Source organism: Triturus cristatus, chromosome 3_1 (genome assembly GCF_964204655.1).
Source record: "Triturus cristatus chromosome 3_1, aTriCri1.1, whole genome shotgun sequence".
In the NCBI taxonomy this organism is placed as follows: domain Eukaryota; kingdom Metazoa; phylum Chordata; class Amphibia; order Caudata; family Salamandridae; genus Triturus; species Triturus cristatus.
This window is the reverse complement of record NC_140583.1, coordinates 625,009,829-625,035,830: the sequence shown is the minus strand read 5'-3', so window position 1 is coordinate 625,035,830 and position 26,002 is coordinate 625,009,829. Positions and strand designations below refer to the sequence as shown.

General features: G+C 43.7%; 1 protein-coding gene across 1 annotated transcript in view; it reads left to right on the top strand.

The window, feature by feature from the left end:
* IGDCC3 (immunoglobulin superfamily DCC subclass member 3) overlaps positions 1-26,002 on the top strand; it is a 406,359-nt gene that overhangs the window by 355,352 nt on the left and 25,005 nt on the right. The window contains exons 8-10 of the mRNA XM_085644584.1: positions 63-310; positions 17,032-17,196; positions 22,193-22,381. Coding sequence (XP_085500710.1) covers positions 63-310; positions 17,032-17,196; positions 22,193-22,381 — 602 coding nt within the window. The remainder of the gene's footprint in view (positions 1-62; positions 311-17,031; positions 17,197-22,192; positions 22,382-26,002) is intronic.

The window sequence follows — 26,002 nt, the reverse complement described above, 5'->3', positions numbered from 1 at the left end:
AGCTTGTACCATTTAATAGCAGACCCTGACTAACCTCAGTGTGTTGTGATTTTTGCTTCCAGCACCCTCACCATATATGGGATTAGTCAGGACGACGAGGCCATCTACCAGTGTGTCGCTGAAAACAGCGCCGGCTCAACCCAGGCCAGCGCCCGGCTGACTGTCCTCTGGGCAGAAGGCTTACCTGGACCCCCTCAGAATGTGAAGGCAGTCACTACTTCTGCCACGTCTATCCAGGTATCATGGAGCGAGGCTTTACAGAACACCAGGGAAATCATCGGCTATGTTGTCCACATTCGGAAGACGGCAGGTACGTGATGGGTGACAAGGAATCAGTCACTGGGATGAGAGCGTCTCTGAAACACACTACATCCTGGAAGAGGGAGGGGCGGGAAGATAAGGCTGTTTGGAAGGGTCTCAATAGATTAAAGCAGGCAGTCTGGCTGAAGTGGTAAATCTCCTATCATGTGCATGCATCTCAAAATGTCAAACTGTGTGATTTAAAAGTGCAAGTAAACTCAACTTTTCCCCTTCCATGTGAAGCTAGGATGCTCAGTTGGGTGACGTTGTGATGCAAGAGCTTCTTCAAAGTCCATTTCCTGCAGAGTTGGAATATCTGGTTGTGTGGTACCATAATTATAGTCTAACTGCTCCCCCTCGGCCCCTTTCATGTGCAGTTAGAGCCTTTGCTTGTGTGGTGCCACAATGCACGCTACTACTCTTCACTTCTTTTCTCGTGCACTTTGAATGTTCAGTTGTATGGTATCACAGTGTCTGAGTGATACATGCCCTCACTGTGCAGTTCAAGCATTTGTAATGTCCTATTCCATGTGCAGTTCTTCCACTTGTTAGTGCACGTGTAAGGTTCAGTTGTGTGATATCAGTGTATGTGCACTACTTCCTCTCACTGTGCAGTTTAAACATTCAGTTGTGTGATGTCCTAGTCCATGTGCAGTTCAGTTCAAAGTTCAGTTGTGTGATGTCCTGCTCCCGGTCCAGTAATATCCTCTGCCCGTGTGCACTTGGAGTGTTCAGTTGTGTGATATCATAGTGTGGGGTCCCCGTCCAGTTCAAATGATCGGTTGGGTGATGTCCTAGTCTAGCTGCCTGTGCACTTACAGTTCAGTTGTGTGATATCTTGGTGTGGTACACCCTCCCCCATGCAGTTCAAACATTCGATTGTGTGATGTCCTCGCCCATGTGCAGTTCAAACATTCGATTGTGTGATGTCCTCGTCCATGTGCAGTTCAAACATTCGATTGTGTGATGTCCTCACCCATGTGCAGTTCAAGCATTCGATTGTGTGATGTCCTCGTCCATGTGCAGTTCAAACATTCGATTGTGTGATGTCCTCGCCCATGTGCAGTTCAAGCATTCGATTGTGTGATGTCCTTGTCCATGTGTAGTTCAAACATTCGATTGTGTGATGTCCTCGCCCATGTGCAGTTCAAACCTTCGATTGTGTGATGTCCTCGTCCATGTGCAGTTCAGTTCAATCGTTTGATTGTTTGATGTCCTAGTCCAATTATGTACGCTGCCTGTGCACTTACAATGTTCAGTTGTGTGATATCTTAGTGTTTGTGCGGCACATCCTCTCCTGTGCAGTTCAAACACTCGATTGTGTGATATCCTCATCCATGTGCACTGTGCGTGGACGTAGAATGTTCCATTGTGTCATAGAGTGTATGTGTGGTATGTCCATTGAAAGGTTTGATTGTGTGATGTCTAGTCCAGATGCAGTTTGTGTGCTACCCATGCACTTAGACTGTTCAGTTGTGTGATATCATAGTGTAGGTGCAATACACCCTCTCCCTGTGCAGTTCAAAATGCTGTTGTTTAAAGTCCTAGTCTAGGTGCAGCTCTGTCCACTGTTCGTGGACTTTAAATGTTCAGTCGAGAGATACCATAGAGTGGGCGCGGGATGTCCACTCCCTGTGCAGTTCAAACATTCGATGGTGGTGATTATTGTGTTGCGTCTCCCTTGTCCCGCCTCTCATTCTTGTCCCTTCTGTCTCCCTTTCCTTTCAAGTCCCACTCTCTCACGTTTGTCTGTTTTCACTTCCCTTGGCAGCTTTTATATCCCTCTTTATCTTTCCTTGTTTCTCTCTCCCTCACCCCTAGTGACTCTTCTGCAAATATGGTCCCTCTTGAACCATAAAAGGCTGTTTGTGTGAGGCATTGGTCAAACAGCCTTCTGCAAATTCCTACCAGAGGCCAGAACAGAGTGACTGCATCATTATAAGCGTGTGTGTATATGTGTGTATATGTGTGTATATGTGTCAAGAAATAGGGACGGGGACTGACAAATGGATGAAAGCAGCGTTTTGGAAGCAGGGATCTCGCCCAACAACCAGACCCTCTCTCCAGGCGAGAAATTTGCAGCATGTAAAATTTAGCAGCAGCAAGGAAATCTTAACGTAATGTCAGAAAGAATCTGATGTCTGGCATAGAAGAGAGACCAGGGAGATTATCCTTCGGGCCATTCATGTCAGATAGAGACAATGTTCATGGGACTTTGGCCTTTTGGGACACAAAAAGTTGGCTCAGGGACAGTTTCATAGCTGGAGGGTGAGGGGAGAGGAGCGGTCCGCCCCAGGCTTCACTTTTTTGCGGGTGGCGGTGAGCAGGGCTGGGCTACGAACCGAATCCAGCCCTGGCAAACTGCTTGGCCTCCCCCCTTGGAGGGATAGGGTGGGTGCGGTTGAGCAATTTGCAAGGGCCGGTTTTGGCCGATGTTGTTACAAGAAGTCGATATTGCCGCCCCCCCCCCCCCGGTACCAAAAATGGCCCCAGATGTCCAAAACCGGCCCCCACCCTGTCAGCCCACTGGGGAAATGCCCGATGCCTGCTACGGCCAGTCCGGCCCTGGCAGTGAGCCACGAGCGCAAGGTAAGCTTTGTTTTTTAGGTCTCGGGACCATCCGGTCGGCAGACCGGAAGTCCGGAGATTTAATGACTTGGGAGAAGAGGGGCTTGAACCCGCCCCTCTTCTGCCCTGTTCTCCATTGGCTGGCCTCGTAAATGCTGGCCAGCCATTGGAGAAGAGGTCCCGTCACTCCACTCATGCCCCGTCCTTTTCGGATCGGGGGGCGTGTTTTTTGCGAAAAGTCTCAGGGAGGAGACAACAGCAAAACACGCCCCCGAATCCGAAAAGGAGGCTGCCTTTCTCCGAGGCATTTCTGCCTCGGAGAAAGGCGGTCGTGTGCTCGTCCGCTCCCCCTTCGTCCGGTTGCTGCTCTGGTCGGCTCCGCAGGGACTTATTGTGTCTGACATTTGTCTAACGTATCCATGCTTGTGAGTACTGATATGCTTCAAATCCAATTAGAAGACCGTCTCAGGAGTTAATGTGATAACAGCACACTTGCCAGGCCTCCTCTAATGGTGTTAGTAGAAATGGTACAAGGTGATCAGACAAATACTTTGAAGACAGTTATGACTTCCGTTTTTTTTAGTAGCGCGGAAATGTCACCTGTATGTTGTGCTCTTAAGCACGTTTCTTTTTACAATGTACCGTTAGTGGTAATAATCCGTTACTGTGTCTCTGTGGGAAAGATTGCATGTAATAATAACATGCGTCAGGGAATTCCTAAGATGAGGAATGCACGACAGTGCAAGGCGTGTGTCCGTTCTATCTGGTCTTGGTTGGTTTTAAATTCTCTTCCATTCCAGAGGCTCTACCGGCCCCATTGTAACTCTCATCTTGCAATTAGTCACGAACAAAAGTAAACAAGCAAGCATTGGGGAGGGATTTAAAACCCTCCGTTTGGCCTAGCCGTGCGTAGCGCTGGGCGGGATTCCACGATGGGCTATACCCTCCCTCCCAGTCCCACCCCGTTTACAGGATACAAGAGGGTGGTTTGCGAAGCCTCGCATGCAAGAGCTTCCTAGCCTACGCTACAGTGAATCCGTTTCTAGACAATTGCAGTGTTGTTTGTAGACTGAAGCAGTTTACAAACATCTTAAGTCTACAAAAGCATGCAATGTACAATCTGTATGCACTATGCAGATGTTGTCTATCGCCAATGTTTTTTCCATTACCATTTTTATTTAACATTACTTTGCGTTGTGTGTAGGGATTTCCAAAGGAGTGTCCCGACGCTTCTCTTGCATTTAATACATGTCCCGGTTTTTGGGACAAAGGTCAATTCATCCTGCAGAGCATAATTGAAATGAAACTCTCTCTGCTCTTTTTTCCACAATCGCTTTGGAAGTCTGAAACAATTTAAGCATTTTAGTTGTTTCTTTCAGGCACGCATAAGGAGATGGGTGAATGCTCCCAGCAGAGACCAGACAGAGTGGGGAGAAGGGCAGGGGGGTTCAGGGTAGAGGTCCTGCCGTAGCTAATGCCATGGAATCATGTAAACGTAGCCTTGTGAATATAAATGTGTGTACGTGTACATGCGTGTATGTATATCCAGTGGTCGAAGTGGGGGGAAAAAAGTAGGGGAACTGTGGGCGGAGAATCAGAGGGGGGAATAACCTGAGGACTGGATCAGTGGGCGGAGTCAGAGGTGTGGCCAAAACGGGCAAAACATCCCAATTTTGTGTATTTGTTTGACACTGACCAGTTACAGTTTATTATGTTATTTAATTCACCCAAATGGATACACATGATTATTTAAAGCTTAATGAGTTATTGACATTAAAATACATTCACAAAGTGGGATATGTTTTCAATCACAGAATGTCCCACATACGCTTAAAAGTGAAAGCACAAGCTATTTGTCTCCAAGCCATGGCGTTTGTCATCAGCACTTCTCCTCCCTTTTTTTCCCATGAGCAGTTCAAACATAAATAGCAAAATATACTAGTTTGCAAATGTTTTCTATATAATTGCTCTGCCATATATGACACATAATACATCATCTGCTGCATAATCTGACAATTTTAACTAATAATTGGTTTGTGGCTGAAACGGATCAAAAGTTAAAAAAAAGTGACATGTTGCTGCAAAGAGGACGGCCCTTTGCAAAGGTTGACTGATCACCTCTCTAACTGCTGCATTTGTTTTTTACAATGGTACTAATGAGGCAACATTTTCTCAGAGACTGTTAGCATATGTAAAATGTCAAAATAATAAAGTATCAGTGTAAATATTGCATTACGCTGCAGCCTTTTTTTTCCTGCATAATTTAGTCAATGCTGTGGCATAATTTTGTCCTCTATTGCAGCATAATTCCAATGGCCCCAAAGCAGGCAGCACGTTACAAGTGCTTGCGCATGAAGCAGAGAGACTGTTAAGTTTGCAAACTTAGGGGATCTGTACAAGTGAAGTGGCGCAGTGGGGGGGGTAGCTTTCATGGCTTAACGCCTCACTCCGCCACTTCAAAAACGCAAGGCTGCACCATATTTACAACGATATGGTGCAGCCATGTTTCCCCTTGCGCTGGCGCTACACTTAGCAGTGTAGCGCCAACGCAAGCACCCTTGCACCATAGTGCAAGGGTGTCTGTGTGCAGGGGAGGATTGTTTATGTGTAGGAAGGCCTTCAGCCCCCCCCCCATGTGTGTCAGCCCGGCTGGCGTCCCTCTAATTGCAGCCGGACCAGAGTACTTCACAGGTCTTTAAAAGACCGTTTGCTCGTTAATGAGGCTTTTACAGCCACTCTGCCTATGGCTGGAAGACGTAGCCCCCCCCCCCCCCCGAAATCTTTTTCACCCCCCCACAAAATTTGGCTCTAGTTGCCCGCTTTTAAAGATCTTATGTTGGCTCCACTTTCCATCCGTCGGTGTTTGCTGTCAGGGATTAATAACAAGCATTTACAATGCAATGGTCTCGGCATTAGTAAAGTTAGAGCTATTGACAATGCCGTTTCTTTAAATGTTTTAAAAACAAAAACATAAACAAAAAAAAATGTCATGAGCAATGCCAATAGCTCTAACTTTACCAATGCCGAGACCATTGCATTGTAAATGCTTGTTCTTTATTCTCCCTCGTCAGCATTGCTAAGCACCCCTGCTCATTCTCGTCTGTCGCACGCACCCCACCCCTGCTTGCTGTGGTCTTTCGCCAGCAATGTGTCCTCCCACCGCGCCCACTCCACCCGGCTCGTCGTGGTCTTTTGTAAGCAAGCCCGCTCTTACCGCCACTGGGCGGCAAAGTAAGGGATCACCATGGCGTCAGAAGCTCTGGCTAAGCCACTGCTCAGAGACAATTAATAGTTACATGCAGGGCCATGAGACCCAGGCATGGCTGAGTTTGGCATGAGGCCACTGGAGGCGTTGCTGTGATCCAAACTCTGTGAAGTTAAACTTAAAGTCAAAGGCGTGTGTTTTGTGTTCTTACTCCGGTGCATGCCTTTCTGACTTTGGAATCTCAGCAACTGGGCTGTCTTTGCTTCTCCCGCCATTCCTCCTGTCAGGGCTGGCCAGGGAGATCAGGCGAGCTGGGCCCGGTTGGGGGCGCCAGTATTCCGAGGGGTGCAGCAGGGAGCTGCCTGACATGATGTCATGCAAACAGTGGCTCCTCCCATTAAAGACTTTGTAATCAGCCCGTAAGGAAGCTCCGCGTATTCGTTAGCACCCCATCATACCCCTGCCCTCTTCCCATCTTCCTCACACCTCCTGCCATCACACCGCACCGACTCCCCACCCCACAACAAACACCACATTTTCTTTTGTCCAGGGTGCTGTCCGGGTGAATCTGATATACGGCCGGCCCTGCTCTTGGACGTCACCTGTGGTTCGTTGCTGTAGAGAGCTTCCAAATTGAATACTCTTTGAATAGACGCAACGGGTCCAACCCATGGCAGCCATGGGTGATTCAATACTTTAGCCAATGAGAGCACGATCAGAAACGAACAGTGAGGCCGAACACTGCTCCTCTATCCTTGGTTAGCTCAGCCAATCAGACCCCATTTGTGCTTGCACTGCCTGTGACCTGTGTGAAATAAATAAATTGCCCGAACACAGTCACAACACATATGGACTCAGCTGATTGTGGGACAGTGTCAACTACTAATGGCGATGCGAGGGATTGGCCAAAAATATGTTATTCTAAAGTCTGATGCGTGGCACTTGGCAGGACTGCAATCACTGTGTGTGATGTTATAATGAACGTGCAGTTGTGTGTCCTTTCTCCAGGCAGTTCTTTGGTTATTTATGTGATGTCTTTGTGCTACAGGAGACGTATTTTATTGCTGTGTGCGAGGTTCAGAGTTGTGTTCTTATTATGTCGTAGTGAACGTATGGCTGTGCTTAAGCATGATGGAAACAAAGAGATGCTGCAAATAGTCAAGTTTGTATATACCTTCCTTACTTACTTTAGCACAATACTATGTCAATAGAGTAAGAAACCACACTCATGTGTGTGGTTGGGGGAAGCAGCCTTTACAACGTTGTCATTAGCACTCAATGCCTTTACCACGCATCATTTACCATGCATATCTTTACCACACATATCCCTTTACTACGCATGGTAAGTATAGTTAAGGTAAGTATATGTGTGTGTGTATATTTCAACACACACACACATACATATATATATATGAATAGGGTGATAAGGTTTGTTTTAAGGTTTAGGTGTTGATAAGAATATTGGGTTATAAGGATATTTTTAGGGTTAACAGGTTGGTAGGGGGACAGGGTGGTAAGGATATTTTAGGGATTAGCGGTAGGTAAGGGCATAGGGTAGTAAGGAATTTTCTTAGGATTTATGGGTAGGGAGGATATAGGAGTAAGGTTTTTCTAAGGGTTATGGGTGGGTACGGGTATTGGGTGTTAAGGGTATTTTAGAATTTAGGGGTAGGTAAGACCATAGGGTAGTAGGGAATTGTTTAGGGTTTAGAGGTAGGGAATAGGGTTGTAAGGGTATTTTTAGGGTCTAGCTGAGGGTTGGGTGGATGAAGTGGTAAGGGTATATTCAGGGATTAGGGTAGGGAGAGGTATTGGGTAGTAAGGGTGTTTTTAGGGTTTAGGTATTGGGAGGATTATAGGGTGGTAGGGTATTTTAGATTTTAGGGTAGCTAAGGCTTTAGGGTAATAAAGGATTTTACAGGGTTTAAGGATGGGTAGGGTCATATGGTGGAAGGGTATTTTTAGGGCTGGGTAGGAGCATAGGGTAGTAAGGGTGTTTTTAGGGTTTAGGGGTGGGTAAGAGTATTGGGCGATAAGGGTATTTCAAGGGGTTAAGGGTGGGTAGGAGTATAGGGTGGTAAAAGTTTTCTTTAGGGTTTAGGGGTGGGTAGGGGCATAGGGTGGTAAGGGTATTTGATGAAGGGAGGTTTGGGGTGGTTTCCTCCCAATAAAAAAAACATAATTTATTTATTAAAAAATATACACACATATATATATATTCACTGAAAAAACCATAGGTTTCACACATGTTATAGTTAGCGGAAATTTTACTGATAAAAAACCAATGAAATTCCCCCGTTATAGTTAGTGCAGGCAACTATAACTCACGCGACCGCAATCCTCTGCTGATGCTAATACTGTATTTAGACACTTATTTGCCCATGTCTTCTTCCATACATTTTTAGCTATACATATATTACAAATATTTTTTTTTCATAAAGACACATATGTCATCAGCAGAAGATTGCGGTCGCGTGAGTTATAGTTGCCTGCACTAACTATAACGGGGGAATTTCATTGGTTTTTTATCAGTAAAATTTCCGCTAACTATAACATGTGTGAAACCTATGGTTTTTTCAGTGAATTTGCAAGGTTTTTTAAATGCTAATTCCTAACTATAACGTGTGTGAAACCTATGGTTTTTTCAGTGAATTTGTACGTTTTTTTAAATGCTAAGTTACTTTACGCCATTCGTGGCGTGCGCGCCCACTTAACGCAGTTCGTTCCGTGCGCGCACGGTGCGCCGTGCGCGCACAGTGAGCACGCGGTGCGCTTCGCGCACCGCGCGCCCACTTTACGCAGTTAGTGCCGTGCACGCACAGTGGGCACGCGGTGCGCTACGCGCACCGCGTGCCCACGTTACGCTAGATGGGCCATGTACGCACGATGCGCTTCGCGCACCGTGCGCACATGGAGGACATATGATGCACTTCGTTTTGAAAGGTAATATTTTAATTTTTCGTATATTTTATAAGCCATGCACAAATGGTGCCCTTCGGGCACCATTTGCACACGGGGTGGAGAGAGTGTGGATAATTTTTTTTTTAATTATTTTTTTTTTAATATTCTAGTTTATCTCATCTCTAATAAGCCATGCAAAATTGGTGCACTGCGGGCACCAATTGCTCACGGGGTGGAGAGAGTGTGGATCATTTTTTTTTTTTTAAATTTTTTACCGTACGCGTACGGTAAGCGTAATCGGCGAAATTACCGAAAAAATAAAAATTCCGTTTTTGGCCTTGGGGGATCTTTGGGGACTCCCTCAACATGGCTATGTGTGTGGGAGCTGTCTAAACAGCCCCTTTACATGTTTTTGGGCTTTATATTTTAGAAATCACTCTCAGTGCGAGAGAGAAAATGGCGGCCGCCGCTTCCTGGTTTCGGCCGATTCGAATGTTTACTAAGATCTAAGAGCCAATCAGAATCGCGCTCGCGCATGCCACCGTACGCGTACGGTAAGCGTACCGTAAGCGCACCGTAAGCTGGCTCAGATATATATATTGATTTAAAGGCTATTTTCTCAGAATCTACTGAACAGATTTACACCAAACCTACAAAAGGCACTTCCTTGACCTGAGGACTACCTCTCTGCCAAATTTCTAGTAATTCTGTTCAGCCGTTCGGGCTGTAGCCCTGTCTAAAGGTCCTATGGAAAAATGCATGGGAAAAACGCGTTTTGGGACCCCCCTTTTATCTCAGCCCCTGCTTGACGAATCCCCCCGAGATTTTCAGGGTAGGAGCGGAGCGTAGCGCCCCACCTATTTTGAAAAATTCGCGAGGATTCGTCGACCGGCGCCAAAGTTATTCAAAATAGAATGTTGCGGATTTCCTATGGAAACGTGGTCCTAACTATAACTACCTACTGGCGACCGCCAGTAGGTAATATATATATATATATATATATATATATAAATATATATATATATATATGTATATATATATATGTATCAACAAAAATTAGAGTCCCAAACGCGCTCTCGGAGACAAGAAATCACCAGGGAAACGGGAGGTCACTTAGACACAGGTAGGTTTATTAACGTCATAAACCTGCTGCAACGCGTTTCACCCGCGAACGGGCTTGTTCACACAGCGTGTTCAAAACAAATGCCACATTACATACTGTTTCGTAAAGATTTAGTTGTCATAGAAAGAGGACTTCGTGACTCCCACTCATTAGTACATGTATCAACAGATAATGAGTTGCACCCAGCGCCATGTTATACTCTGTTAGTACTGCTGGTCAGTATTGATAAATAAACATTGAATGCATTACAGTCATAGCAAATCATAACCTTACACAGTGGAAACTGGCATTCTCCATGGTAATGTAATAGTGAGATTAGGTAAAGCTATAAAATTAAAATGACACGAACTTTTAGATTAGTGGTCAAAATTCACGTAATTACTCGTGAGGTTGTGTGTCAGTTTGCCCTGCGCTATGTGTCATTCCCCGTGTGAGATCCATTGTGGCACTATGTAATCAAGCAAGGTTTCTTTCACTTTGTACAAATAAAACTTTATGCAGCCTCGTGATCAATACACATCTTAATCTATTCACCGAAAATAGTGGCAAGAGACTGCCTGTAATTGAATCACTTTACCGCCACATGTACACGCATGCCCCAAAGATGTATAAAATATATAGACTTATACAAGGGGGGGCTAACCAATCAATGCAAATATGCCGATGTAAGAGTAACATGTAGATCGAGAGAAATGTAATATTCGCCCAATAGTGGCGCAACATAGACTCTATTTCACTTAGTCATGCACATAAAATGTGTAAAGATGTCTAATTGTATGCAAATAGTGCATCCAATATTGTCCATCCAAAGGGATCTCCTTGTGGTGACAGGGGTCAAGACACCTATCTTGGGTCTCTCTCAAACAGATGTTATCTGAAGTATGCATGTGGCAAATTGAGTTGCCCTGTTAAATCTATATTCCTATAGACACCATCAGTGTAAGCCAAAATTAAAAACTGTAAAAGAACGGAATCATATCATAGAGAGGGAGAAAAGAGTGCATCTTGGTATTCTAAATGACAAAAGGTCAAGTTAGAGGTTAAAGCACTAACATGTCTGAATATTACATTTCTCTCGATCTACATGTTACTCTTACATCGGCATATTTGCATTGATTGGTTAGCCCCCCCTTGTATAAGTCTATATATTTTATACATCTTTGGGGCATGCGTGTACAAGTGGCGGTAAAGTGATTCAATTACAGGCAGTCTCTTGCCACTATTAGGCGAATAGATTAAGATGTGTATTGATCACGAGGCTGCATAAAGTTTTATTTGTACAAAGTGAAAGAAACCTTGCTTGATTACATAGTGCCACAATGGATCTCACACGGGGAATGACACATAGCGCAGGGCAAACTGACACACAACCTCACGAGTAATTACGCGACTTTTGACCACTAATCTAAAAGTTCGTGTCATTTTAATTTTATAGCTTTACCTAATCTCACTATTACATTACCATGGAGAATGCCAGTTTCCACTGTGTAAGGTTATGATTTGCTATGACTGTAATGCATTCAATGTTTATTTATCAATACTGACCAGCAGTACTAACAGAGTATAACATGGCGCTGGGTGCAACTCATTATCTGTTGATACATGTACCAATGAGTGGGAGTCACGAAGTCCTCTTTCTATGACAACTAAATCTTTACGAAACAGTATGTAATGTGGCATTTGTTTTGAACACGCTGTGTGAACAAGCCCGTTCGCGGGTGAAACGCGTTGCAGCAGGTTTATGACGTTAATAAACCTACCTGTGTCTAAGTGACCTCCCGTTTCCCTGGTGACTTCTTGTCTCCGAGAGCGCGTTTGGGACTCCAATTTTTGTTGATAAAATTGCCGGTTGTCTCCGCCGGTCCGCGCCACCCCTTCAAAAGGGGCTTGAACTTCAGAAGGAGTAATTTCGTGGATTTATTGAATTTGAGAAGTTCGCCGCTACTTTGCAGATCGGATTACTTTTGCACCCGGATTACAGGAATACTGCACGTAGGACGACATCGTGCAGGTAAGAACATTTATACTTACCTATTTTTTGTAAGGGTGCGGTAAAATTCCGAGACGCTTTTCCACGGCACGTAGAGAATATTGCAACAGTGATTCCTTAATTGCCGGATTCCGAGTAGCAAGGGGAACCCTTTATTACCAAAGGGGGAGTACTCTTTACCAGGGTTACGGGGTCACAAAGACAGGGAAATCTTTCCCAAGAACCGTTAATATGGATGATGAGGGAGAGAGAAGAGAGGCGGCAGCAACTCTGTTTGCCAGGGCACCTGGCAAAGGCCGTCCTACACCAACAATAACGGCCTCAGAGAAAACAATTATGGACACACTGTCGAAATTTGAAAAACTACACAAGCAGGAGATGTCTAAGTGGTGGGAGGCCACGTCACTGCAAGACTATATAGAAAAGTCAATGGTGCCGCGTGGCCTCAGAATTCACATAACACCATCATACGAGTCTCCAGATCCACAGATGCTTGAGGAGTGGTCCGCTAACTCAGCTAGTAGTTCTAGAAATATGCTGACCATCTTGGTTAAATATGCCTGGTCAGACAGAGACAACATCAAAAGAGAGATTGAGGTGATGAGAGAGAGTCTGAATCAACACAAAGAACAAGAATTAATTAAGACTTTCTTGGAAGAGATGCGAAAACGCCTAAAGTCTCTTGAAGAGGACATGCATAAAGTTTTATTTGTACAAAGTGAAAGAAACCTTGCTTGATTACATAGTGCCACAATGGATCTCACACGGGGAATGACACATAGCGCAGGGCAAACTGACACACAACCTCACGAGTAATTACGCGACTTTTGACCACTAATCTAAAAGTTCGTGTCATTTTAATTTTATAGCTTTACCTAATCTCACTATTACATTACCATGGAGAATGCCAGTTTCCACTGTGTAAGGTTATGATTTGCTATGACTGTAATGCATTCAATGTTTATTTATCAATACTGACCAGCAGTACTAACAGAGTATAACATGGCGCTGGGTGCAACTCATTATCTGTTGATACATGTACCAATGAGTGGGAGTCACGAAGTCCTCTTTCTATGACAACTAAATCTTTACGAAACAGTATGTAATGTGGCATTTGTTTTGAACACGCTGTGTGAACAAGCCCGTTCGCGGGTGAAACGCGTTGCAGCAGGTTTATGACGTTAATAAACCTACCTGTGTCTAAGTGACCTCCCGTTTCCCTGGTGATTTCTTGTCTCCGAGAGCGCGTTTGGGACTCCAATTTTTGTTGATAAAATTGCCGGTTGTCTCCGCCGGTCCGCACCACCCCTCCAAAAGGGGCTTGAACTTCAGAAGGAGTAACTTCGTGGATTTATATATATGTATATATATATATATCCACTTCCAATTGTTCGCTTAGAAACCCGAGCCGCTTTCAATTGCGGGCCACGGCGGGGTAGCGACTCCCAATATCCAACACCAATCGTTCATCCGTTTTCACAAAAACGATGCCACGGCCACAAAATCCTTCACAGCGTGTTTTTATTCTTTACAGCCTTATCACTCTACGCGTTTCGGAGAAACACCTCCTTGTTCACGAGTCGTATATATATATATATATAAATATATTTGTTTTTTGCTTACCTTATTTATATTTACCTGCGTGGTAAAGGCATATGCGTGGTAAAAGCATGCATTGTAAGAAATGCATGGTAAAGGCTTGTGTGGTAATTGCATGCTTTGTAATGTCATACATCCATTGTTGGTGGATAGATGTGGTGTCGTAATTGATTGTGTGATGTCATAATTAGGCTCAGTCGAAATTTTGACTACGCCAGCAAAATTCATGTACTTTTTGGAATTTTGTGTTAAACTTGATATGAGAAATTCCCAAAATTACACCATTACCACATTCATTTAATTACACCGTAGTTCACAGTAATAATATAATGCTGGATGCATGGAAACAAAAGCAAACTACTATAACTTGAGAAGATATTCACTGCAATTGTGCTGTTTGAGCTATTTGTTTAGTGTGAAATGCGTCCTCACGTTAAAAATTGACTGGCGACATATATCTTGCTAAAATATATTGCTAAATGATGGGTTTGCATTTCGCATACTATGCATACTTTTGCATAATTTTCCAAAACTTCACCCACCCTTAGTCATAATGCACAATATTCTTCTAATTCCTTCCCTATGCAAGCAGAGTTTTGATCTCTTTAGTCTAATAATGCATCTGTAATTATGTCAGTTCCTTTACAGTTTGAATGTTCTATTGTGTGACATCGTAAGTCATGTACTGCTTCTCTGTCCCTTTTGCAATTAGAATGTTGTACTGTTTCATTTCATAATGCATGTGGGGTTATCATGTCTCATTCACTTTTCATTTAGAACCTTCAGTTGTCTTAGGATGATCATAAGGCCATAAGGTAAACAATTAAATGAACAAAACATTTGTTCTGGGTGTGATTTCTGTTATATTAAAAAATCACTATATCAATTAAAAGAAAGAATATAGAGCATAAAGCCAACTGACGGGTAAGAAGCTGAAAATCCTGCTATTACAAAATAAACCTACTGTAGCCAAATTCTGGAATGGGGTTCCCTTTCTCTGACTCTGTAATTGAAGCTGTCTGCGAATATAGCGTTTAAAGAAAGCAGTGAAGGGCAGTCCCAATATTCCTACAGGAACCTGAGTACATACCGTTCATTGGGCTGTCAGCTTTTCATATCCTATATAGATATTTCTGTATATATATATATATATATATATATATATATATATATATATGTGTGTGTGTGGTACAATGGTTCATTTTGTATTTGTTATTGATATGCTGATCTGAAATACGTACTGTTTATATGCTATGAGGCAACTGAACTATTAGTTTCCAGACATAAAGTATGCGAGATGAACATAGAAGGTCTTTTTATTTTAATACAAAAACACGTTATTCAGATGAAACCTTGGGAACCATTGTCCTTTTTCACTGCGAATATAACCTAGCAGTGTAGTGGCCCATGGACTTTGAGGATGGTCACAGATCTATAACTGTAACAACTTCAGACAACAATTTCTTACAGGAAATAAGAACAAGCAGTAGAAATGCAATAGGTCTCTAATTTGTTTTAGTTAGAGCTATTAATATAGCTGAACAGCTACCAGACAGAAATTGCCACTTTGCAGGTGCGGAGTAGAGCATTGCTCCGTGAAACGGCCTAAAACGATGTTGATAGCCTACAAAATAAAAAGGGAGATCGGGATGACCAGGAGGAACCGCGGATGTATTGGGATGACCAACGCAAGCAAAAAATGTGTGAAATCGCCTGGGCGTGACCCAAGCAGGCAAAGGTGGGAGAATCAGACCCACTGCACCAATAAAAACCCTGTATTTCTAAATGGCACAACAACGAACAAATGGCAATTCCATGCCAAAAGCCGATAGATGAGATAACAACAGGTCTTGCAGACAGAGCATGCACGCTGCCTAGGCTTGACCTAAAATAAGATTCAATTGTGTTCTGTTATAGTGTGTGTGCTGTTTTTGCAACCCTAATTCATAATATGAAATCAGGCAAGTTTGGCATGTTCCCAAACGTTCTAAACTACAACTGTTTGAAAAAGCGATTTACCTTAATCTGCCTGTAATGTTTTAGCAACAAATTACTAGCTTTATACTGTTGTGTTAACTTTTGCACTATGGATTCCACATTTACTCTACATAGCTGCAACCATACTCTTTCATGTAAAGAAGCAAGGAACCAAAAATGTATGTTTTTTTGGGGGGTGCATCAGACCAATGGTGTAACCATTCATTATAAGGAATAAAATACCCTCTGCCATATGTTAAAAGGATATTACAAGTCACTTTGGTGTTCCATGACCTTATGAAGGAATTCCTCTGTGAATAGCAGCAACTCTATAATGAACAATTGAGGGGACTTTCTCCCTGAAATTATTTCTACTCGCATTTACCTATACCGTATTGATACTAATATTTGATTGTTTGATATCTTATTGTGTTTTTTATTTCTTTCCCCTTTTACGTGTGCATTGAAATGTTTGTTTGATGTCATAGTGTGTTTGCTGTTCGCCTATCCCTCCCACTGTGTAGTTACAATGTTCTTTGATATTTTGATTTTAAAATGTATTATCATTTATTGTGAAACAAGTACAGAATACAAAATCAAACTCAGGTACAGCAAATAGAATAACTTAACATAATTGGTACAGTCATAGTTTTAGGCTTCTGAGATATTTCTGTTTGAGTCAACGATGCAAACGCTACGTATTTTCTTTCAAATGATGTGCCAAAGGAGAGAATGAAGAAGATAAATGGGTGAATTTAGGAATAGCCTGGGGGGTGAAAATTAGGACATGAAGAAGTTAATACGTTGTTTAACAAAGTAGTTTATGCTTGTTTGTTTTGTTTCAAGGTGTGGTTACGTTGCTGCTCCCCTTCTACAGTTAGAGTGTTCTGTAGTGTGTTTTCTCTCCTACAGCAGTTAGATTGAGTGATTGTTTGATGCCATAGGATGTTTGCTCTCTATCTGTTCCTTCTGTGCCCATTAAAATATGTGATTTTGTGATGTTGACTATATGTATTATCCTTCTGTCCTCCTTCCATCTAAATTTAGAGCATTGGATGGTTTAACGTCGCACTGCATGTAAGGGTCTCCTTGCACTTTATAAATTGCCAACAAGCATTAGTAGGTCCGCAGCACTTATAAAGATATTCTGTGTATAATGTGAGATATAACAAGGTAACGAGTGACCACCGACATGACACACTTATGAATTAATGGGATGGGTAGCTGTAGTGTACGTCTTGTTTGTCACCCAATCTCCTTCCACTTTCTGAAATGGCTTATTGCTCGTGTTTCACATCTGCAACATCCACTTGATGCATAACTAAATATTAAGGAATTATTCTGCTAATGATGCTTTGTCTTCCACAGACCCCATGGAAATGGAGTATCAGGAGGCGGTCAGCAAAAGCACCTTCCAGCAGCTTGTGACCGACCTTGAGCCCTCTACCAGCTACAGCTTCTACGTCAAGGCCTACACCTCGCGAGGGGCCAGCAAACCCTCAGAGGTTGTTGTGGGTCAGACCTACGGTGAAGGTAAGGCAGCAGTAGCGCTTGTATGATTGATGAAATAAAAAGTGGAATTCGCATGGCACCAGCAAGAGGTCTTATGAAACTACTTGCTGTCCCCCAGGGGGTGGAATGTGGCAGAGCTATGAGAAAGATAAGAGGAAAAGGTCCAGAAATATAGTGGCCTCTAGGTTGCTTCCCGAAAGGTCTGGAGAGTGCTCCTGGAGGTGGGAAGAATAACTGCAGCACTTTAGACCCCTGGGGAGATAGGAGATCTTTTTTTGTATGTCTAGCAGAGATCTCTGCAGGGAAGGACTATAGGTTGCCCTGAAGCAATGCTGTCTCCCTTTGGAACATTAGGCTCATATTTATTCAGATGCCTCTGCACCAAGAGATACTTGAGGCTCTTACATTAAGACGTGCCCACCTTTTATTTCACATTATAAAAGGGGGAACATTTCACATCATGTGCCATTGCTTCTAATACGTTATCTACCAAAGTGCTCTCTCCTTTACTTTATCTTCATTGCATTGTTTTAAAGAGTCTACGGAATATGAAAGAAAGGAGTAAACCGTCCCACTGTAGTAGTACTGAACTCACTTGCTGATCTTATCAGGTCTTGCATGGAGAGCAAATTAGAAGCGTATTCGCATATCCTCATTGTAGACTCAAATTGGGACATCTAAACAAAGTGAGTGCAAAACACCACAAACTATAATGCCTGCTCCACTGTATGTTACGTGGTCTGACACAATAACTCACATTCATACATTGTGTCTTTGTCTCTGATGTTCTCTCATAACTCCAGAAGACCCACTCAGACACCTATAAAGGTATAGCGAAGCCGTATGTATTCCTCTTCTCCGGCAGCATTGCCAGAAGGGCTTCTTCCTTCTCAGCATCCTGAAGACACAGTTCCTTTCGTCACTATCTGGTTGTAGAAACTATTACTGCACTCCATGCCTGATGACGCCGTACTGGATGTCATTCAACATGTTTTGTCCTATTTAAGACTATTGAGGCCTTCTGGCTCCATTCACCTTGTAACAAGGTTACTTGATATCCATGTTCACATGGCCATTAGCGTTGCTCTTGTTCTCGTTGAACTGTTTCTTGCTCCATTCCACATCGAGTGATAGCAGTATAAGCGCTATTACATTCCAGGCACCCTATACCGGCATACCAGCTGAACGTATTTTCAAACACCAGAGTGCAAGATATTGGTGTAAGACTTATTTGGGGTCTAGAACCTCCTTGCAGTGGTGGCCACTAAATGGAGGGACTCTTTTTGTTTATACTTTGATGCTTAATATTTAAATTCTGCCAAGAGCACCTACCTTGAGAAACAATGTGCAGTGTATTTTCCCTCGAGATCTATATGGCTCAGCAAACAAATGACTGACGAATGCAACTAGATTTAAAATAAACTCAAAAGGTGGGCACTCCTTCTTGGTTCATGAATCGGCGTTATTTAGCAGTCTGCGTCTGAGCTTGCGATTCATCAACCCCCTGTGCACCTGCTTGAGTATGTGGACACGCAGAATGTTTGTGGCCTGTCGCTGTTCCCAATCAAGGCCCGTAGAAGTCAGCGAGAGCTACAGCGCACTACACTAGTGCAATCAGTCAACCTGCCTCAGGAAGATACAGCTGCTGAGCCATGGATGCCGGTTAGGTCTGGCTATACAGTCATTCTGTTCTCTCTGTAGGCGTAATGTATGGACAGCAGTAGGGGCTGTATGCACATTGCTCAAGGGAGAGTTGTTGTGGGGTTGTGTTGGATGTACCTTTTCATCTTGAAAACGTTATGGCTGATACTGTGCCGTTTTATGCAGTGACACCTTAGTACCACAAGGAATAAACGTGTGCTTTGATGTAGCAAGAGTGGGGTTAGTGCTTAGCAGCTACAGAATGCTTCACAATGTGTTTGTCCATGTGCAGTGTTTTATGCTGTATCAAACTGGTGTCAGAATGGGCACTGACCCTCAAGTTCAATTAAAGTTGCCTTGCTCTTATTGGCTGCTTTATTGTGATGCTTTAGGTTGGCATCTCTTACCGACCTGTTACAGCAACAATCCACAAAGTGAGGCATTCTGTCTTCTGTCTCGTAATTACCTCCCACATGGAAGCAGAAGAGGAATCTGCGATCGAAGAGCTGACAGGAGAGAAAAGACCCCTCTCATCTACATCCAGAATATTATTCTTAATTACACAAAACTGCGTGAAGTGTGCCACCGCTTCAGGTGCTCCTCTGACTTATCAAGGGAGCCTCAGGGGCAGCATTTAATGCCTTTTGTGGAAATGTTAGTATACCTTTTTTTATGCAGATCTTTCCAAATCCGAAACAACACAAGTTGTACGTTGCTCATAAAGATTCTCCACTTAAAAAAACTTTTTGTCGGCGATTTAGTTAAGGTTCGTGAGGCAGAGAACATTTCAGAGAAAGGACTTATAATGTGACATAAACCTACTCATTTTGTAAACTAGTCTAGAGTAGGGGGATCAGTGCTTGACCAGCAGGGCCAGAGCACTGCTGGAGTGTTAGGATATCCTTTCATGATAAATGTATATACACTGCTTCTAAATAGAATCCATGACATAGAGGGTCTCCACACAGTCCTGCGTGAATCATGCCCTCTGCTACCTACACTGCACACCTACGATCGATAGCTTTTCTGTTTATTTCTGGACACCTTTATCCTAGAATGTGTGTAGTGTATCAGCTTTTGCTTTGCAGAGAGACCAAGACAACCATTTTTGGCATTGTATTCCTTTTTAAAAGCTTTGTACGGAATCAAATATAGTGGCATAGAATGAACTTCAATGCAGATGCCTGGTTGTGACATCTCCTGAGGATTATGACATCACAGGCATGATATTGCATGCAGAAAATGACCAGATATTGTAAGCCAAAGAGAAAACAAAGAAAGGCTAGGGACCTGTCAGCTGTCTCAACAGCCCGGAGTCTGCTTATGTTGCTTCATGAGACTTGTGCATGTTTGGGACCACGATTTGTAACACCTGTTGTGGGATATGGCATCTTAGAGCATAACTTAAATGAGATTCTTCATAATAACACTCACCCTCTTTATAGTTCACAAATTAAACTGAACAAATTATTACCTAGCTCAGCAGGATTCATTTGGAAGTATGAAGGACTGAGCCAGAGACTGATGGCCTGCAGGGTACACATAGTCGTAGATGGGGAACCCATTGAGCATTCCGCAAGAGCACAATGCCTGTGCTATTGTCAAGGGCCTGATGTACAAAGCATTGTCTGCATCTAGGTTGAAATATGGAAGAAAGTTAGCTCACCTGGGGAGATTGTTCTTTCGCAGAAGTGATATATGCTGTTCCACTCCTCCAGAAGCACCCAGCATCTTCACGTTGGCATTGCTCTGGATGGTGATGCTAAGGTTCCCATGAGGCACAGGGTCAAGAATGATTTGCATATGGCTGGGTCTGAACTGGGGTGGCGAAGTGAGGTAAAGAATGATGATGGATTCAACTCAGATCTGTGACTGGGGGTGAGTGTCTGAAAAGTTTCAGTGCTCCGCCCATCATTTCCTTGTGTTTCCTTTGTTCGCCCTAAGTTGGCAGGGTGTGCCCAGACGTGGGTCACTTGCTCACTTTGCCACAAGATTCAAGCTAGCCTGGGTGATGAGGGGTGTTACCCCAAAACCGGTCCCAGGGTGCTTGTTGGTCCAGGGAAGACCTGGCCTGGCAGTTCGGGCTGGATTGTTCCCATGAGGCACAGTGTCAAGACTGATTTCCATATGGGTGGGTCTAAATTGGGTGGCGAAGTGAGCTAGGGAACGATGATGGATTCAACCCAGATCTGTGACTGGGAGTGAGTGTCTGAAAAGTTTCGGTGCTCCATCCATCATCTCCTCGTGTTTGTTTTGTTCGCGTTAAGTTGGCAGGGTATGCCCAGATGTTTGTCCCTTGCTCACTTTGCCACTGGATTCAAGCTAGCCTGGCTGATGAGAAGTGTTACTCCGAAACCGGTCCCAGGATGCATGTTCCCGGTCCTGAGAAGACCTGGCCTGGCAGTTCTGGCTGGACTGTTCCCATGAGGCACAGGGTGAAGACTGATTTGCATATGGCTGGGTCTGAACTGGGGTGGCGAAGTGAGCTAAAGAACGATGATGGATTCAATCCAGATCTCTGACTGGGGGTGTGTGTCTGAAAAGTTTCAGTGGTCTGTCCATCATCTCCTTGTGTTTGCTTCGTTCGCCCTAAGTGGGCAGGGTCTGCCCAGATGTGGGTCCCTTGCTCACGTTGCCACTGGATTCAAGCTAGCATGACTGATGAGAGGTGTTACCCTGAAACCGGTCCCAGGATGCTTGTTTCCGGTCCAGGGAAGGCATGGCCTGGCAGTTCGGGCTGGACTGTTTCCATGAGTCACAGGATCAAGACTGATTTGCATATGGCTGGGTCTGAACTGGGGTGGTGAAGTGAGCTAAAGAACGATGATGGATTCAACCCAGATGTGTGACTGGGGGTGAGTGTCTGAAAAGTTTCAGTGCTCTGTCCATCACCTCCTTGTGTTTGCTCTGCTCAGCGTAGGGATGTTGAAACCGAGAAGTGTCAAGATGGCTGTGGACGAGGCTGCAGCAAAAGTCCTGGAGTCAGAGGGACCAGCAAAAAAATGAGTTGAATCTCAGTGACTTAAACTCTCTGAAAAGGCTTTCCCTGGCTAACGAGTAGAAGTGATTCAGAAAGATTTTACAATGCTTTGTTGTGTTTCCAATTAAGGTTAGCAGGTGCTGTGTAATAGAGCTGCCCATGTGGTGTCGCACTACTTCAAAATGTTTTACAGTACACAGTACTGGTAACTGAAACGTCACATTCACAGCAACACACTGATACAATTTAAACTTGTAATCCAATGTATTAAGATGTCTATGGCCACACAAGATGTTTGGGTTGCAGACAAGGAATATGTCTTGTAGGTACTGTGGGTTGTGGGGGCAGCTTGTTGTTACTCTTCGCACTTACACTTCTCTATCTGTCTCTTCTCAGTCCCAGCAATGCCTTCGCTCTACATAAAGGTCTTGAACACTACAGCCATGCAAGCTCAGTGGGAGCCCTCTGCCAAGCTAGGACAGCATGACGGATTTAAGCTCTACTACCGCAAGGTGCATACACCCCACTACACCGGACCGAAGATCCTGCCTAGCAATGTGACCCTGTGCAACATTACCCACCTTGGTAAGAGCATTGCAGTGTCCTATAACTTTGCTGACCTCTGTAAGAGTGCTGCAGTAATTAATATGTAACATTATTCACTTGGGTAATAGTGTAAGAGCATCACACCACCCTGTAACACCGTCTACCTCGATAACACTGTTCGCGCATCCTCTAGTTAAGAGTACTGAAGTATCCTATAACACTACTCACCTTAGTCAGAGCAGTGCAGAGCAGCATGCCAGACATTTCTAGTTTAGGAGATGATCATACAATCTGCTGTAGTAGCACTCATTTGAAAATGGTTAAGTAGCAATACTTAACATTTAAAATTTGAGCAAAGTTTGGGCAATGTCTTCAACATTTTGACAAGGGTCAGGAAACATGCTCTTACAAAACAGTTCCCATCCGGGTAAAAACCTCAAGGGATCATGTATATTTGGATTTTTTTAATCATTTCTTTCTTTCTTTGTTTCTTTCTTTCGTTCGCTTCCTTCCTTCTTTCCTTCCTTTGTAATTTATTTCTAAAGTGCACAATAACTTTAACAAATCTTGGCGCTAGAAGTACTAAAGCAACTGATTAGGTAAAGATTGACCTAAAGAAAGATCTTCGCAACGATGTAAAATCGCCCCAAATTAGAGCAGCAGTGTGGACCCAAAGAGAGTGCATTCCAGAGATGGAGCTGAAGACTCTGAAACTTCTCCTGATAAACCAGCCATTTTGAAACAAGGGCCTGTGAGTAGACAATGATCTTAAGGATCTTCCTGGGACATGTGCCAGGAAAAGTTGGGTAGAATGATGAAGCTAGTGCACCATGCACAGTAGCTTGACGTGCACTTACATTTTGACTGGGAGAAGGTGTAAGGCCCCTCACGCTACAGAAAGAAGATCATAACAGCAGAGACCAAACCACAGCCTCACTGCAGTCCTTCTTACCCACCCTGGCAGGGAGCCCTACGTAGATGGCATTGCAGAAGCTGAGGTGAGATGACACTCATGCCCTTGTCAATGTGGAATGCATGGTGGGTATTGGTTTGCACAGCAATATAAGTTGTGAAAAACATTTGGCCCTAACCTTTTTCACGTGGGAATTTAAAAAAAGATCTCAGCCAAACAAGACTGCCAAGTTCATGACAGAAGCTGCTGGAACAGAATAGGAGACCAGTAAGTCAAAAGAAATGCTATTACCAACCCCCATTTCCTCTGTTTTGCTCCCATTTAGTTTCAAGAATGGGGAGAGGGTAGACGTCTTCGGGCACCTCACCTGTGGCACATATATCTAACAACATGAGTCCTTGTCCACCTTTGTCCCCAATAGTTAACAATTCATCCAGGTGTGCTAAAACCAGTTGTGGCCGGCATGAATCGTTGAGGGGTTCGCGAGGGGGGAGGTTAAATAAAATAAAAAAAGAAACTTACCATCCCGGGTCCCCCGCCGTCGCAGCTCCTAGCCAGGTCCCGTTTTCCAGCTGAACAGTAAGCAAGCAGCCTATCTCTCCTCCCAAAAGCCAATCACAACGCTGCAATGGCAGCGTTGTGATTGGTAGGGACGGCGCCCAGCCGGGCGCCTGTGGAGAGGCCATTTTCTGCATGTAGGGAGAGTGCGCATGACTGGTTTAAAACTGTCAGAGCCCGCAACATTGGGCAAGCCACTCCTCCCCGACCCGCCAACCCTCCCGTCCCCAACCAAACACTTCTGCTTTCTCGCAGTGCGAGAAGCACAAACATAAAATGCTAGTTTTACCATTTTATGTTTCTGTTTCTTGCACTGTGAGAAAGCAGTGGTGTGACGCTCCTCCACCCTAATGGAGGAGCCGCCCCTGGCTAAAACCAGTATTGTACCGGGGTCAAAAGACTCCTTGAGCCCATCCCGAAAACCACTGTGCATTAAGATAGTTTGAAAGCCACTTTGCATATTCTTTTCGAGCACTGTTAAAATGGCAGTCAGTAGAGTGATGGGGAGATAATTTTTCAGAACAGCCAAATCAGATTCCACTATCTGGATTAGTGACATAACACTAGCTCATGTGTAGTGACATAATACTATGCCCTTTTAAAAGGGCAGGTACAGTGCCGAAACACTGTGAGGTGTTTATGAGGTTACAGATGTAGACTCCAATAATTAAGGCCAAGGCCTGAAAGATGGCCACTGCTCAGCATTCATCTGGAAAGCCAGGCTGAAGACGCATAATTGATCTGCAGACCTCATCCACAGATGTCTGTGGCAAGAGCAGAGATCTGCAGCGGTCTCCAAATCTTCAGGCTAAGCTGATAGTCCAGAGGCCACCATGTGGCTGTCTCCTGAAAGTTGTCATAGACTCTAGTGATCTCATCAATACAAAAAATAGCCAACTTATCACAAAGATCATGTGACAGAGGAACTTTAAAAGTGCAGCCAGAAGTTATCAAGAAACAGAAGATGATTATAATCAACTTTTTCAAGAGGTTAGAAGCTCCAAAGATGTAAGCGGTGATAACGATTGCTGTAGCTTTCTGCAGTAGCGCCTTCTGCCCTGTGAGGCAACATTTGTTGGACCTGCGTTTCTCCTAGAGGAATCCTTTCACCACTGCTGCACAGCTTACTTTACACCCAATCTCAGAGCTCTCAGCAAAGGTATAAACCGTTTGTTCCGGTAGTTGCCATTTGTAGAAGTTGTCGGTGCTGAGAAGGTATGGTGTGTCAGTCCATAACCAGCCTCAGTACATCTTATAGTGTGCCATGTTACCAGGGAACAACTAAAGTCTTGTAACCACGGTTCATTTACTCAGAGCATGGGAATTTGTATCTGAACCAGTTTCAGGCATTGACTTACTGCCATTTCTAGTGTGGCTCATGCCAAGCAATCTCCTGTAACAGTTTTAATCTCAGTGTAATTCAGAGGACATCCTGTAATATTTCTAGTTGGCTAAGAACTAGAAGGTCCGGTAGAGCTCTCTTATCGAGGTATGCTCAGTACCAATTATTCTACCTGCCATTCATCTTTGGAGGTCTCCAATGCATCTTTGCACTTTAATCTGAACCGATTCCGCCATTGTGTTACCATTACTAGTGTGGGATCAGGCCGTGCAATCACCTGCAACTGTCTCACATACTGCCAAATGCAATTCACAAATCTACGGCCAGAAACCTCCACCCTCATTTCGCCTAACTCTTCTGTGCAGAGATCTTCTCACATGTGTATGAATTATTAGTAAATGTGGGAGTGACTGGGGCATTGTTGTTAAAACAGTGTACAATTACTACTAAATGAGAAGGGTTTAGGAAAATTAAAGGCGGGGTTTGGTAGGGACATTGTAAAACAAAATACACATCCACAAGACAATTGCAATTCACCAAATAAACTTATAAAGTTACTGCAGCTGGGAAGGTTCACAACTAGTGCAAATGTACTCCAGCCCAGCCTCGGAGTAAGTTATGCACCACAAGTTGCCAAGCACTGTTCCTGCTGCACAGGAAAACAATGGACGCTGGAAATAAAAAGAAACACACATAGGAACTAATGTTAAACGAATTAAATTAGTTCAACGTTTATAATTGAATATTTAAATTTTTAAGTGATTTAAACATTGTGTATAGTTATTATATTTATTTTTAAATTGAATAACTTTATTTAAAAAATAAATAAAGGTTTAAACTTTTAAGA